Source organism: Condylura cristata, unplaced genomic scaffold (assembly GCF_000260355.1).
Source record: "Condylura cristata isolate star-nosed mole 26May11 unplaced genomic scaffold, ConCri1.0 scaffold00003, whole genome shotgun sequence".
Classification (NCBI taxonomy): domain Eukaryota; kingdom Metazoa; phylum Chordata; class Mammalia; order Eulipotyphla; family Talpidae; genus Condylura; species Condylura cristata.
In genome coordinates, this window is record NW_004567104.1 from 48,714,226 (window position 1) to 48,730,565 (window position 16,340).

General features: G+C 37.2%; 1 protein-coding gene across 1 annotated transcript in view; it reads left to right on the top strand.

The window, feature by feature from the left end:
• Positions 1 to 16,340, top strand: part of DCBLD2 (discoidin, CUB and LCCL domain containing 2) — a 62,790-nt gene that overhangs the window by 41,587 nt on the left and 4,863 nt on the right. Inside the window, exons 9-14 of the mRNA XM_004675260.2 lie at positions 429 to 553; positions 5,817 to 5,967; positions 7,267 to 7,353; positions 7,500 to 7,625; positions 10,643 to 10,736; positions 13,077 to 13,126. Of these exons, the coding sequence (XP_004675317.1) occupies positions 429 to 553; positions 5,817 to 5,967; positions 7,267 to 7,353; positions 7,500 to 7,625; positions 10,643 to 10,736; positions 13,077 to 13,126 (633 nt within the window). The remainder of the gene's footprint in view (positions 1 to 428; positions 554 to 5,816; positions 5,968 to 7,266; positions 7,354 to 7,499; positions 7,626 to 10,642; positions 10,737 to 13,076; positions 13,127 to 16,340) is intronic.

The window sequence follows — 16,340 nt, forward strand, 5'->3', positions numbered from 1 at the left end:
GTGCTATAAATAACATTCTACGTGTGCTGAATATAAATTTATTAGTGAGAACACTTTGGCAGATGTTTAGAATAATTGATTAGGGTTAGTGTAGGTAATTTTGTTAAAGATGATTACTGGTATTATTGGTGCTGAAAATAATGCCAGTAATCATCTTTCAGCTGTTCATTCCCAAGAAATCATTTTTCCCTCAGCTAAAACATGTTGTATGATATGAATACGATTTGCCAAAACAGAGTAATTCTTCCTGTCTCTACAAGGGAACAAAGCCAAGAGTTTAGTTACTGTTGTGATGACACTTTGCATTTAGAAATGGTGATGTGAGTAGGGGAAAATGTTTAAAAAGTGTCTCAGTTGTTTATGCTTCTACATTAAATAAACTGCACCAATCAGACTGAGCACTAATGACACAACTCTCCATTCATCAGGCATTGTAACCACTGGCTCCACCATGGTGGAGCATAATTATTATGTGTCAGCCTACAGAATTCTGTACAGTGATGATGGGCAGAGATGGACTGTGTACAGAGAGCCTGGTGTGGAGCAAGACAAGGTAACATGATTAATTACCAAGCTATTTTTTAAAAGCTGTTTGAGCTTACCCTGCCCTCTTCTGGTTATTTTAGGTAATGTTAGTTATTGGCCTTACCCTACTGTTTTTAGGAAATGTCTCTGTGGTTCTAGTTTGCTAGGGTAAGTAGGCTTCTGACTTTTTTTTTTTGTTTTAGTACCTTTTTAATTCAGTTGTTTTAGATGCTTTAGTAAATTCTTAAAAAAGAATTTTTTATTTCTTGTCTTTTATAATGCTTTTCTCATCAATCCACAGAATAATGAAGAGCATAATTTGTCCCCAAAATTGTATTCTGTAGGTAAGGGGACAAAAGAACTGAACGCATTAAATAACAGGTTATAATGGGAATGGCAACTGAGGTGGAAAAAAATGCACAAAATGATGTAAAAATAAAAAAGTTAAAAAAAATAACAGGCTATAATATACTTGAAAGATCATGTCAAGATTACCTCACTAACTTCTGTCTGCTTTTTCAGTTTTTCCTGCAGATTTCTATATTTGAATCATTTTTATTATTTTTTAGTTAATTGAAGTACCATTGGTCTCCCTCCTTGTTAGGGTTTTGGAAGTGTAGGCCTCCCCAGTGTAGTCCCTGAGGGCACCACCACATATGCCTGTAGCCCTCCTCCATAACCAGTCCTTCTCATCGCTGGTCTCCCCTCCTGGATGCCTCCGTTCTTTGGTCAGCTTTAAAGGCTTCGTTTTAAAGTATCTTTGACCCTTTGTTTAGTTTCTCTGTATTCTGCATATAAGTGGCTCCATTCAGTATTTATCTTTTCCTTCTGGCCAATTTCACTTAGCATATTCCCTTTTACTGCCTCTTGTTGCTGCAGAAGGCATGAGTTCGTCTTTTTGGGTCATTGAATAATATTCCAGTGTGTATATATACCACGTCCTTTTGATCCACTAATCTATTTTTGGGCACGTAGGCAGTTTTCATAGTTTGCCCATGATGCTGCAGTGAACGTTAGAGTATGCATTTCCTTTCAAATTAGTGTTCTTGCATTCTACCTGAAGAATTTTCTTAACTTCTAAGGTATTACGAAAATGTGAATAAAAAATTATGCTGGAATATACCTTAGCAGATAAAGGTTTTTGTGTAGGCAAAAGTTGACTCTGTACTGGATGTTTCTCACTTTCACAATGCCTCACACCTCTACCATAGGGCATCCTTTCTCAGGGAATATAGATATCTTTTATTTGTAATTGAAATTATGAGCACTTTTTTTTTTTTTCAGTGAAACTTCTCTGTGAGCTTTGTTTCAACTGTATGATATTATCAATTCTCTATTTTGGGTTTCACTTACCACTTTTTTAATTTTCTGTTCAGAAAACTACAGGGGTTCCCTATTATCTTTTATATGATTCTAAACTCCTTCGCTGTATTTCAAGACCTTCTTTCCTCCCTTTTGCTTATTATCAAATGAGCTTCACCTTAGGTGAGCCTCTGCTCATTTTTTTTTTTTTAGACTTTTTTTTTTTTTTTTTAAGATTTATCTATTCATACAGAACTGGGGTATAGGCCAGAGGTGCAGGGACAGCGAGAGGCTTCGCCAAAGACAAAGTGGGGGAGCAGAACAGGCAGATTAATGGAGTACACTGCTGAGGGGAGCAGTGGGTGAGATAGGAGAGGTCTGTGCCACGTGAGTCACCTCTGGGGCGGCGATCGTACTTGCACTGAAGTGGCTGTGCTAGTTTGCAGTGCTGCTGTCCTAACCCATTGCACCACTAGGGAGGGCCCAAGCCATTGCTTATTAAAGTAAATAACAATATTTTCTCCATAACTGTCTTACTTAATGTTCCCAAACTTGACCAGTTTTTACTCCCAGGTCAGCCATGTTTACTTCAAAAAGAGCGTGTATGATACCTTTTAAATGCCATTATTGGGCCTCCGTGGTGGCGCAACAGGTTAAAGCACTGCACTATGAAGCTAGCTGCTGCTGTTTAACACGAGTTTGATCCCCTGCCAAGGAGGTGACCCATATGCACAGCAGACCTCTCCTGTCTCGCCCACTGCTCCCCTCAGCAGTGCAGTTTGCCAATCTGCCTGTTCTTCTCCCTATTCTGTCTTCTGGTGATTCTTCTCACCACCCTTTCACCTCTGGCCTGTATCCCAAATCTATATGCATAAATGAATAAATATTTTAAAAATTAAAATAAATGCCATTATTTTATGTGTCATATCTGGGTCTTTATACTGGTTGATATGTTACATTTAATGTGCCTGGCAACTTCTGATTGGATGTCAGATGTTGAGAACTTTGCATTGTTTAGTACTGGGTAGTCCTTTTTTTTTTTTAAGTTTTATTTAAAGATTATTTATGCTTACAGAACTGGGTTACAGGCCAGAGGTGTGGTGGGTGAGTGGATTCATTAGAGACAGAGTGAGGAGCAGAACAGGAAGATCTACTGAAATACACTGCTGAGGGGAGCAGCCGGCAGGTCAGGAGAGGTCTGCCCTGCCATGTGGGTCAGCACCCTGGTCAGGAATTGAAGTCGTGCTACAGTGGCTTTGGAGAGCTTCATAATGCAGTGCTTTAACCCATTGTGCCACCAGGGAGAGCCCACTGGGTATTTCTTTTAAGTGTTTTTCAGGTTTTTCTGGGATGTAGTTAGGTTATTTGGAAATCATTTAATCCTTCTAAGGCTTGCTTTTCTGTTTCGTTAGGTAGAATGTCAGCAGCCTTTAGTTCTAATTTCCCCACTGCTGAGACCATCCTTTTCTAAGTACTCAACCCAGTGTCCACTGTATTATGAAACTTGGGGGGGAAACATTTTTGGCAGTGTGAGCTGTTTCTAGCCATTGTAACTGAAGAATTTTTCTACTGGCTTCCTTGTGATTCTTTTCCTGTCTATAGATCATTTCTTATAAGCAGCTGAAGATAGAACTGGAAACCTACACAACCTAAAAGTCTGTCTCTTTCTGGAATTCTCTTCTCTGCTGCATCCTACCCTGAAAATTCTAGCTGGCTTGGCCTTTCCACCTATGAGCTCCTTCTCAACTCGGTGACACCGCCAGCTCTCTTCACATAATATTGTAACAGTGGTAGGCCTCATCTCATTTGTTTCCCTGTACTCTGGGATTATTGCTCTTTGCTGACAATTGTCCAGTGTCTAAAAATCATTTTGTCTATTTTTCCTAGTTCTTTTGATATGTAAGGCAGTAAGGTACTTCAGTCCCTATAAGCTTTTATAGATAGTAGTGAAATGCTTATGTGGAATTATATGAAATTAGCCTCTTCCTTTACTTATGTTAGCCCATCTACTCTTTCCTATCCTCAACTCAAGGGTAATTTGTATATTTTCACGTCCTTTCTAAGCATGCATTCATATATGAGCAAATATATATAGAGTGAGACTAGACTGATTTTATATAGTGAGACTGATTTTGGTTTTGTTTTCAGAAAAATGAGAATATATACAGCTTGTTTTTATAATGTATTGCTTTTCAGTCATGTGACATATTTGTGTGGCATTATCCAATATAAAAATTCTATTTCTTAAGAGTAGGAACTTTTGAGTTCCATTTCCACTTTTACACTAGTGATAACTTGCAAAATTTCCTATACACAGGGATTCTTAATAAATACTCATGGGTTAGAATCAGCAAGTCATCTTTTATCTATCTAGTCTTTATAAAATCTTTCTCCTTTAAGTTTTTTTATATAAGTGAGGCTACAGCATGGGAAGATCTCAGGGATAGTTTTTATACCCTAAAAAGATGTTTAGCTATTATTCCTGTTTCACTAATATAATAAAATGCAAATAATTGACTTCATCTTAACAGCTGAGGAAATACTAGAAGCTTACTATTTTGGAGATGATTTGTAACTTCAAAACAAAACTTGGAAAATAACCGATGTTAACATAGCCTTAGAAGTTTGTAATCTAATGTGACTGGAGTCTCTTGGGATGAAAGTAGCTATAATATTTGGAAATTACTTAACTGAGTTAAACACTTAATTTCTCTCACTTCAAATGATAAAAATTTTGATTTTAGGCAGTTACCTCTGGTTTAGGCAGTTACCTCAGTTACTACTGAGCTAATTTGACTTGAAGAAATGACAGTTGTATTTTCTGCTTTCTGGGACCCTGTACTTAAGTCAGATGACACAGTTTGAAGTCATTGTCATATTGTTGCCTGGCTGGCTGTTCAGTTCACTCACATTAGAGGAACTGCAGTTTTCTGGGTCCTGCCTATTTCATAGAGTTGTCCTGAAGGACATTTACATTAATAAAATAAAAATGCTTTGTAAATAATTAAGAACTATTCCAGTGTGAGATACTGTTTAGTTTGAGTAGTTGAATGTGTGACTTAAGATCTTATTTTAACCTAAAGTTCATTTATGTAGTGCAGTTATTGCTCTTCAGTTATGATCATTAAATTGGGCAGAAAACAGTATTTCATTGTCACTTTTAAGGTTCAGATGTAAACAAGGAATTAGAAAGGTTAATAGGGGAAACTGTCTTTTTATAGTGTATCCAGTAGGTGGAGGTATTTGTTATGTGTGTGTTGGTATCCGTTCATGAGTTCTGTTGATTAAAAGAAAAATTATAACAAGTATAGCAATAGAGCATTTTTCGTAACTCCTTAGGATCAGTTATGCTTTGCATTAAAAATAAAATCAATATATTTAAATTTTTATAGGGATAGTTTCTTATAATAACAAACTCACTGCACTTGAAAACCTCATCCCAAATTGCCAAATTATGGCAGTCTTATGACATTTACATGATTAAAAATCATTTTTGTTAACTTTTCATAAACTTTTATGAAGAATATACCATCTGTTTCTACAAGTTATGGTTAGCTTATTTTCTTTTTTTTTTTTTAAAGATTTATTTATTTGTGCATACAGAACTGAGGTACAGGCCAGAGGCTCAGGGATGGTGAGAGGCTTCACCAGAGACAGAGTGGGGAGCAGAATAGACAGATCAATGAAGTACATTGCTGAGGGAGCAGCAGGCGGGTCAGGAGAGGTCTGCCACGCCATGTGGTCACCTCCGGGGCAGGCGGGAATCGAACTCATGCGGAAGTGGCTTTAGCTTTTCAGTGCTGTGCTTTAACCCACTGCGCCACTAGGGAGGGCCGATTAGCTTATTTTCTTAGAAATTAAATCATCTTATCATACTTTGCAGATCTAATTTACATCCCAGATCAAAAAGCCAAAAACCTGTAGCAGTGGAGCAATTTAGGCCTAACCTCTGTTGATGTAAAGTACCAATTTTTTGTTGTTTTTTAAAGATATTTCAAGGAAACAAAGATTATCACCAGGATGTGCGTAATAACTTTTTGCCACCAATTATTGCACGTTTTATTAGAGTGAATCCTACTCAGTGGCAGCAGAAAATTGCCATGAAAATGGAACTACTTGGATGTCAGTTTATTCCTAAAGGTAAAGTTATAGTATGTTTAAGGCATGTTGTTTCGCCGAATTAACTAAGAATGACTTTGCTGTCCTCAGAGGAAGTAATAATAATGTGAATGTATTTTAGAATATTTTCCTAAAAGGGTACTTATAAAAGAAATAGTTGTGCTGTTAAGCTCAAAATTGAATTTATTTTCAAAATTACAAATTGGAAGAAGAGATAACATCATTATGAGCTAATGAGATTTTTTTTTCTGAATCTAGTCTCCATCTTAATAAACTTTTAGTTAGATCTCGTGTCGTGTATTTGTATTACATAAGCATTCAAGACTATAGAAGTATCCTTAGTCCACTTGCTTTTCACTCTGAATTAAAAGTAGGTATAATTTTCCTTAATTTGGTATATTTTAATATTCTATTGACTGTTGTATCTTCAAACTACCATAGTTCCTTACATGTAGGGGACCCTCCCTAAATATTTGTTAAATGAACTGAATAACTACTATGTCAAATTGTGATGACTTTAAAACTTAGGGTTCAGTGTCGTCCTCCTCCCTATTCTCCTTCCTAAGATTATTTTTAAAACAATTCAGCTTTTTAAAAACTGAGAAATCTCAGTAAATTTGTACATTTAACAGACTATGTGGCATATTTCTCAGATTTAAAATTACTGTGCAGAAATAAATTTTCTAGGAAATATTGAAAAAAATTAAAATTATACTTTTTTTAAAAAGATTTATTTATTTACTCATATAGAACTGGGGTACAGGCCAGAGATGCGGAGGGTGAGAGGATTCACTAGAGACAGAGCAGGGAGCAGAACAGGCAGATGACGGAGTACACTGCTGGGGGGAGCAGCTAGGGGGTTGGGAGAGGTCTGCCACACCATGTGGTCACCTCTGGGGCAGGTGGGAATGGAACTCAATGCGGAAGTGGCTTAAGCTGCTCATTGCTGTGCTTTATTTAACCTGCTGCGCCACAAGGGAGGGCCATATGCTTTTTTTTTTTTTTTAAGATTTATTTATGCATACCAAACTGGGGCACAGGCCAGAGGTTCAGGGGTGGTGAGAGGCTTCACCAGAGACAGTGGGGAGCAGAACAGGCCGACTGCCAAGTACACTGCTGAGGGGAGCAGTGGGCAAGTTAGGAGAGGTCTGCCTATCATCTGGGTCACCTCCGGGGCGGGATCAAATGCATGCTGAAGTGGCTTTAGCTTCTTAGTGCTGTGCTTTCACCCACTGTGCCACCAGGGAGGGCCCTAAAATTATTGCTTTTAATTTATTTTTACAAACAAAATGTATAAACTTTTCTAAACCATTTTTCAAGGTCGTCCTCCAAAATTCACTCAACCTCCACCTCCTCGGAACAGCAATGACCTCAAAAACACTACAGCCCCTCCAAAAATAGCCAAAGGTATGCTTGCTTTAAATGTGATACTGGATCTTCCCTGGATTTGTACTTCAGTTTTCCATAAATGTATACTAAAAACATTAAAATAACTATTTTAATCAAGTTGTTATAGATGAAAGATTAAAAGAGTTTCTAAAACTTTTTTCAAGGTCGTGCCCCAAAATTTACTCAGCCACTACAACCTCGCAGTAGCAATGAATTTCCTGCACAGACAGAACAAACAACTGCCACTCCTGATATCAGAAATACTACTGTAACTCCAAATGTAACCAAAGGTAGGCTAATCTAAGATTTGATAACTGAGTGTTTATTTATAGCTTACATTTTCAGAAGCATTTCCAGCTCTTAAACTCTGTTTTTCTTAACAGTACTTTCTAAACTTCATTGCTCTACCTTCTGCACAGACCTGGTCTTTAAATTCTTGTGTATATGTATGCTTCACTCTAAACCTCCTATTGTAATTTTTTGCCCATTACAGCTAAGATAATAGTATTTCTAGAAATAACTGAAATCCTAGTAGGAAATAAACTTATTTTCCCAATTGCATAGTAATTTGGTAGCTAGGAAATGTAGTAGCAAAAAGAGGAGAGGAAAAAAGGTTTGGTGAAAACTAGTACTTAAAAATAAATTCTGAAATAACACAGCCATAAAAAGCTTTTGTTCTTTGCTTCTAAAATGTTTGGTTATTTTTTCTTAATTCTAAATACAAATATTTCAGTATAATTTACTTTCAGTTTTTGTTATTAACAATAAGGTGTTAACATATGAAACACATTAGTTCTTTGATTTTACTAGCTATTGAAAAACAATTGCAGTTGAATTCAGGAAGGAAAAAACCTCAGTGTCAGAAAAATTCATTTCATTGTTGTCAGATTAAAAAATGAATACCATAAAAACACTTGTTTCCAGGGCAGTGTGGAGAAAAGGAAGCAATTCTTCATAGTATTTGTGCCCTATAGAAATTTAATCATTCTCCTTTTCTGAAAGTTTGTCTAGAGTCAGATAACTTTTCCATCTACAATGTTGATATCTTTCCCGTCTTCGAGGTATTTCCAAACCTACCAATTTCTTTCTTAATCTGCTGGGAAAAGAGCTAAGCAAGCGTTCTCAGGGACAGGTATCCCAAAGAGCTTCTGAGCAGTTGGCAGAGGCAGGTACTTGGCCAGCATCCTACACCATGTGCCTAGATGGAAAAGCAGTCATTTGAAAGAATTGTTTCTCTTAAAATCTGATAGAAAATACTAACATCTCATAACTGTTAGTGTTGTTAAAATGACTTCTTCCAAAACTATAGTCCTGTAAGCCTAAAATGGTAACAAAGAAAGTATAGGTCTTTTAAATTCAAGACCTCCTGTCTCCTTGTCTTTGGGATGGTGATATATACTCTTGATTATTTTTCAAAGCTAAGCTAATGTCTTCTTATGGTCTGTGGTCAAATCAAATCGCATCCATCTGAATCCGAAAAGGGCACATTCTGGATTTTAGTGCATTCTAACCTGAGTCATACTTCCTGCTCTGTGCACATCTCCCTTCTCAGCTGGTACACGCAGGCTGGGAGAGATGCTGGAGAGTCCAGCCCTGGCTAGGTCTGTGCCACCGTAACTTGCACGGCAGCCTTCGCGGCGCTCAGTGCATCAGCTGGGCTAGCGCTTCTGTCTCTGCTTACCAGCAGCTATTAATAAGCATTCCCTAAATTTCCAGAGTTCTTTTCCCACTTTTAAGTTAACCTCTTTCACTTCACAAGAAAGTAGCAGTCATTAGATGAAAACGCCCTTTTTGTGGAACCTATAAGCTTGCCTTTGTCTACTGCCCTGGACTGATCTCTTCCTCTGTGCCTAGAACCCATCCATCCTGCTTCTCAGAGGTCTCATGTCAGTGATGACCTGCTCCCTTTCCTGTATGGTCAGCATCTTCCTTTCTTTTGGATGCTGTAACTAAGATGCCATTTACCCACCAGTCACTTAGACCCCAATTAGTGTCAGCTGTTGCTGCATTTTCATCCTTATAGCCAGAAGGGAGTTGAGACGTAAAAGAATAAATAATATTCCAAATACATTAAACCATTTTCTGTATCTAGGCCCAGGATTCTTTATATGTGGAGTGAGATGAGGGGATTAAGCGATCTCCAGGTCCCTGTAGTCTCCAGATTTGTAAGGGTTTCTGCTCTGTTCATATACACATTTGTACCACATTGTAATCTTCCTGTAACTATAAATAACTACTATAGTTTATAGCTATAAATTATTATTAATTTATTATAATATGGTACAGTATAGCAAATTTATAATATCATATAAATTATTACTATAATTTATAGCTATAAATTATAGTAGATATTTACTATGAGAGATGCCATGAAATACTTACTTTCATTTGTCAGATATGTGTATTTCTGATTTTTCACTCTTACACAGGTACAGAGGCAAACCTCTCTGCGCACTGTGAATACTGGTGGTTACCAGCAAGGTGTGGGGAGGGAGGAGCATGAAGAGCGAGCTAGGAAATAGTGTGCAGACATTGGCGCTGCGGTAGCCAGCAAGAAGCACATGTGCATGCCTTGAGATGTTAAACTGTGTGCCCAGAGCTGTTTATTTGTGTCATTGAGTGGCTAGTCAATAAAATTTTGATTGGGAGAAAAGATGCATCTGGAATGGCTTAAGTTTTTGCTAAAATTTTAGGTAAGGAATTGCCATGTACTAGGTTTATAATATATAAACCTATATATAAACCAAAATGCTTATCAGTATCAATTCATATTCCCACAAGAATACCTGTTTCCTAATAATCTTCTTCAGTTGTTCTTTTAAATATTTGCCAGTTTCAATAGCAGAACTAGCATCATATTTTATTTCTGTATCTGAATAGTAGTAAAACATGTTTAGCAGTCACTTATTTTTTAACATTTCTTGTCATCTCCACTCTTTTCTATTGTTTTTTTTTTTACTTGTGAATCCTGTAACATTTTCATTATATTCCTCTGTAGCAGAAAATAAATATAACTCAGTTTATCATTTGTTTTGGTGATTTAGAACCTATTAAGAAAAAAACTTTACAAACATATGCAAAGAGCAAATGGTGTGAACAACTTCCATGTATCCACAAAAAGCTCTACAGTCACAGACTCAGGTTTAGTGTCAGCTCATAATGTTTATGTTGTTTTTTGAGATAGAAAAAGCTTGGATGACAATAGGCTGACCTTCCTGCATTCCTTCATGAGCCAACTCTGGGAGTAATGTACCTTTTCCCTTCATGAGCTGACTTTGGGAGTAATGCATCTTTTCTTTAACCTCAGATGTGGCCCTGGCCGCCGTCCTTGTCCCAGTGCTGGTCATGGTCCTCACAACGCTCATTCTTATACTAGTATGTGCGTGGCATTGGAGAAACAGGTAGGTCCACAGCTAGCTCACCTGATTGTTCCTAGAGAGGGTGTTTCCAGATGTAAATTAGAAACTAGACATGTAACATGAACTACAGTTCACGTTTTTGAGAGTAGAGGTACTGTCATTAGAATGTCAGTCCCCATGAAATACATGTTTTTACTTTGTTCTCATAAGAAAATGAGCCAGTTTAATTCCATAATTATCAAGGTCATTTACGTGTGTCAAGTTCTGCATTACACACTGAGATATACACATTAATAAAAAAGTATCTGACATGTAGAAGGTGCTTCGTAATACTTAATGAAAGAATGAGACACAGTTCCTATCTTCAAAGTGGCTTAAGCAGGATTAACAGACACAAACTCCTCAGGGACTATATAGAATGTGGTTTGATGAGTTTATGAAGTAGTAAAAAACCGTAAGAATTATCAGAAATCTTTTCTTTGGCAAACAGTGATTGGCAAGTTTGTTGTGTTTTGCCTTGAAGTTGCTAGGTTTAGTTAGACAAAGGTGGGTAGAGAATGAGGGAATTCTTTGGGTGCAGGCACAGAGATGTGAGATGTATAGGCACAGAGGATTGAGTTATCTCGCAGGATACTAGGTATGAAATCACAGAAATGTAGCCTGGACCTGGATCAGATAAGACTTTCTGGGAAAAGAACAATTCACTTTTCAGTCTGTAAATTAAATCAAATACAGAGAAATCACTGAGGAGTGTGTAGCAGAGAGGTGATAGTATCAGATGAGTGCAGAAAGATAGTGGCAGGAGTTTTGGAGGGTGGACTGAAAGGAAAAAGACTAGCAGAGGCAGCAAGATAAGCCAGACAAGAACATAACACAGCAGTTGTAGGACAAGGAGAATAGAGAAGAGATTTCCTAAAGGTACACAACTGGCTGCCTGCTAAGGAATAGAGAGGGGTCCAGGATGACCAGAAGTTCTGGTTTGTGAAGCTGGATCAGTGGCGATCCTGAGTTGAGATAACAAAAGAGAAGGGACAGGTTTGTTGGAGGAAGAGAATGACTTTATTTGTTCATCTAAATATTTGAGTCATGTGCTGGGAGTCCAGTGGGAAACTCCAAAATTTGCAGAAGAGGACACAGTATAGAAAGTATCTGCCATGTACTGACCATGCAGTAGGTGCTTTGGGAGGGCTGGAGGAGCATGTGGATCCCAGATTCATGGTGTTGGAGTAGCTGAGCAAAGACCTATGAAATCAGGATGTGGGCTGTAGGGAAAGGACAGTCCAGGAAAGAGAGTCCATGATGTTTTCATGCCACTGGGTGACAAGAACAAGAACAGCAATGCTGCTGTCTTCTGAGTGCTTTGACATGTTTATACTTAGTCTTCAGAACAACCTATGAAGCAGGTACTGTTTGAAAATTTTTGATTAATAACTTCACCTACCCTCTCTTCACAAATTTTACATAGTACTTTACTTTTGAAACCATACAGTGTATTTTAAATACAATTAGACTTCAAAATGAGAACACTTTTGATATCAAGAATGAAAACAGCATTATACTAGAGAAGACTGTTTATATATTGGTGAAATACATAACTTTTTTTAGCAAGCTACATTTGGGATCTTAAGGAAATCACGTAACTGTTTGCCCTCATATTTATCCTAGAATAATTTCTGCTTTCTCTTGAGTTTTAAAATCATTTATTTTAATGGGCTTATATTCTTAAATCAAAAACTCCTTTTATCTGCTTTCCTCTTTGTAAAAACTGCGTAATGAAGAGTAATTCTTAACGGAGGGAAGGGAGATTTCTCCTGGGGAAGGACAGTTCAGAATTGTAAAGAGTGGCTTGGAGAAACCTTCTTGCACACATGGCTCATAGCTCCCATGCCTAGAGAACCCTGTTCTCCCTCCACCACTTGTCACTGTTAGTGACAGCTTTCACCTATAATGTGTAACTTCTCTAGGGGAAAAGGATGACTACAGAAGACAATGTGACTGTTAACAGTTTTGTGAAACTAATTTTATTACAAACCAAAACGACTGACCACTAAAACACGATTGCTCCATAATGACCCACGTCGGGGCTGGGTCTTTGATTTGACTGGGAAATAATTGGGTAGCAAAATTTCTAAGATTTCAGGAGACAGTTTAACTTTATGTGTAGCTTTATGTTTGGCATTACATTTAGAATTAATGAGCCTCAGCAGTGGCAACTATTAATGTCAAGTGAAACAAGACGCCAATGGGTTGTAGGGGTCTACATGTGGAAATATGTACTCTTGACTAATTATTAACTCCAGTGTTTATCCTACAGTTTCAAAGCTGTCATATCAGTGAATTCATTCTGTTCTATGCTAACTTTTTTCTCTTGTATCTTTCCAGAAAGAAAAAGACTGAAGGCACCTATGATTTACCTTACTGGGACAGGGCAGGTAACTAACTTTACATCTCTTTCCATTAGAGGGAAGTTTTTGCCCTTCAAGTAACAATAGTGAGAAAGGAAAGTCGTTCTTAGTACTGTTAGAAAAATAGTATTATTCTTCTGCAAACTCTCTTCTAGTCATTAAGTAAAGAAGTGGAAAGTAAGAATTTCTTACAACACATGCTTGTTAATTTTTTCTTCCTGGCAAACTTGCCCAGCGTGTCCCATTTTTCTGCTTTTCTTGAAACCAGTTTTCCTCATAGTGTTTAAAAACATTGTGTAAGAAGCACAAGACTGAGGTCCTGGCAACACAGAGTTATTACCATGAATATTTAGCAAGTGGGTCCAGTAACTGTGTGGCAGCTTGCTGCAGGTGATATCAGAGGTCCCTACAGGTCTCCCTTTTCCTAGAATAGCTACTAGAACAACTGTTAGGAGCCAGAAGGGATCACTGCTGAGACAACGGCAGGAAAGAGCAGTGGCTGGGGCCCATCACATGCTTCCATCACTCCAGGCTGGATCTTATAAAGTACTTTTTAAGAAAAATTTATTGAAAACCATCCATCCAGTAGACAGACTATGTCCGTAATAGCAGTGACTTACTCTGTATGTGCTTTTGGCAAAGATTTCTACCCTGTTCTGCTTTGTACCAGATAGTCTATCAAACAAAAAATAAGTTTGAACAACTCAAAGGAGTAAAAAAAAGGACAAATTATAACCAAAGCTACCAGAAGAGAGGAAATAGTAAATATTAAAGATAAAATGGAAAATAAGAATAGAGAAAGTCAGTGAAACTAGAAGACCAGAGTTCATTCCTAAAAGAGATCACCAAAGGCCCTCTCTGGTGGCGCAGCAGGATAAAGCACAGCACTGAGAAGCTAAAGCCACTTCCGCATGAGTTCGATTCCGCCTGCCCCGGAGGTGACCACATGGCATGGCAGATCTTTCCTGACCTGCCTCTGCTCCCCTTAGCAATGTACTTTGTCGATCTGCCTGTTCTGCTCCCCACTCTGTCTCTGGTGAAGCCTCTCGCTGCCCCTGAGCCTCTGGCCTGTACCCCAGTTCTGTATGAATAAATAAAGCTTTAAAAAAAAAAATCACCAAATACCTAAATCCATTAGCTAGATAAACTAAGAAAAAATGGGAAATGACTCAAACCATTAAAATCAGAAATGAAAATGGGTATGTAACTTTCTTTGCTACAGAAATAAAGGATTATGAGAATATAGTAAGCAATTTTACAACAAAAAAATTAGATAACCTAGACCATAGATCAATCCTAGAAACACAAAACCTACCAAGACAAAATCACGAAGAAAATCTGACTAGACCTGTAAATAGTAAAGAGTCTGAGTCAGCAGTTTAAAATCTTCTTCCAACAAAATAAATTCCTGGACCTCTGATAGATTCACTAATAAATTCTACCAAACTCTCAAAGAGCTAAACCTAAAAGATTTCACCCCCCCAAAAAAAAAAATTGTTGTAACTCATAAATGAATTCAGCAGAATAGCAAGATAGTCAACATTCAAGCAGTTGTACATGAACAATCTTAAAGTTGCCCCAAAAAATCCACTTATGGCAGCAATGACACACAAAGTGCTTAGGGAACTAACCACGGAGATGAATGTCTTGTACAGTGAAAACCACAAAACATTGCTGAAAGTGATTCAAGAAGATATAAGTGAATGGCAGAACTACATCCCACATTCATGGATTTTGAAGACTTAATAGTTTAGATAACAGTACTATCCAACATGATCTATAGATGTAATGCAGCCCCTTCAGAAAATTCCAGTGACCTTTTTCTGCATAAACAGAAAAGGTCATCCTAAAATTCATGTGAAATATCAGAAAACCCCAAGTAGCAAACAGACCTGAGAAAGAAAACTGTAGTATTGTTATGACAACCAACATATACACTAGTGGAATAGAATAAAGAACATAGAAATAAAGCCTTACAGATACAGACAAAAGGCTTTTGACAAGGCTGCCAAGATCAGTGGAAAGGATACTGGTTCAACTAGTGACGCTGAGAAGCCTTAATCTTTATATGCAGAAGAATGAAGATGAACCCTTACTCGTATCATACAAAAATTTAAAACTGATGAAAGACCAAAAATGTGAAACCCAAGACAATAAAACTCTTGATACTGGATTTGGCAGTGATCTGTGGGCCATGACACCAAACACACACACACACACACACACACACACACACACAAATAAATAAATTGGATTTCATGAATTTCTTTTTTTTTTTTTTAAGTTTCAGATGCTCCCTACAAAATGGGAGAAATTATTTGCCAATCATGAATATATAAGGGATTAATGTCTAGAATGTGTAGAGGACGTCTAAAACACAACCAAAAAAGCAATCTGATTCAAAAATAGACAAAAGACTTTAATAGACAACTATCCAAAAACATACTTGTCCAATAAGCATGCAAAAACAATGTTCAAGGTATGAATCTTTAGAGGAAACACAAATCAAAACCACGAGATAATCTCCACTTCCAATTCAAAAATTTGGTGAGGATGTGGAAAAGTTGGATTGGAACCCTTGTGTACTTTTGGTGGGAATTTAAAGTAGTATAGCTATGGTAGAAAACAGTATTTCCTCATAAAAAGAAAATTACCTTATGATCTAGCCTTTCCATTTCTTAGATCTATAGCCAAAATAACTAAAAGTATGTCAAAGAGATAGTTCGTATTTATAGCATTATTCACAATAGTTAAATCATTGAAGCAATCCACATGGTTCATCAGCTGATGAGAGGATAAGCAAAATGTGGTATATTCATTTAATGGAATATCATTCAGCTTTTAAAAAGGAAAATCAGTATGCTACAAGGATGACCCTTGACATTATGCTAAGTGAAATAAGTCACCCAAATAACAATGTTTACTATGTGAATCCAGTTATATGCGGTACTTAGAATGGTCAAAATCATTGATACAAGATAAAATGGTGGTTGCCAGGGTTTGGGGGTGAGTTTTGTTGAGTAATAGATAATGGAGTTTCAGTTTTACAAGATGAAAAGAGTTGTGGGGATGGATAGCAATGATAGTTGCATAACAGTGTGAATGTCCTTAATACCACTGAGCTGTACAGTTAGTGGTTAGGTGGACACATTTTCTTATTTTACTAAAATATGTGTAGTAAATAAATAACAAAAAAAAAAACTTAAGCATAAAGTCTAGTTTATATAGATACTTGTTACAA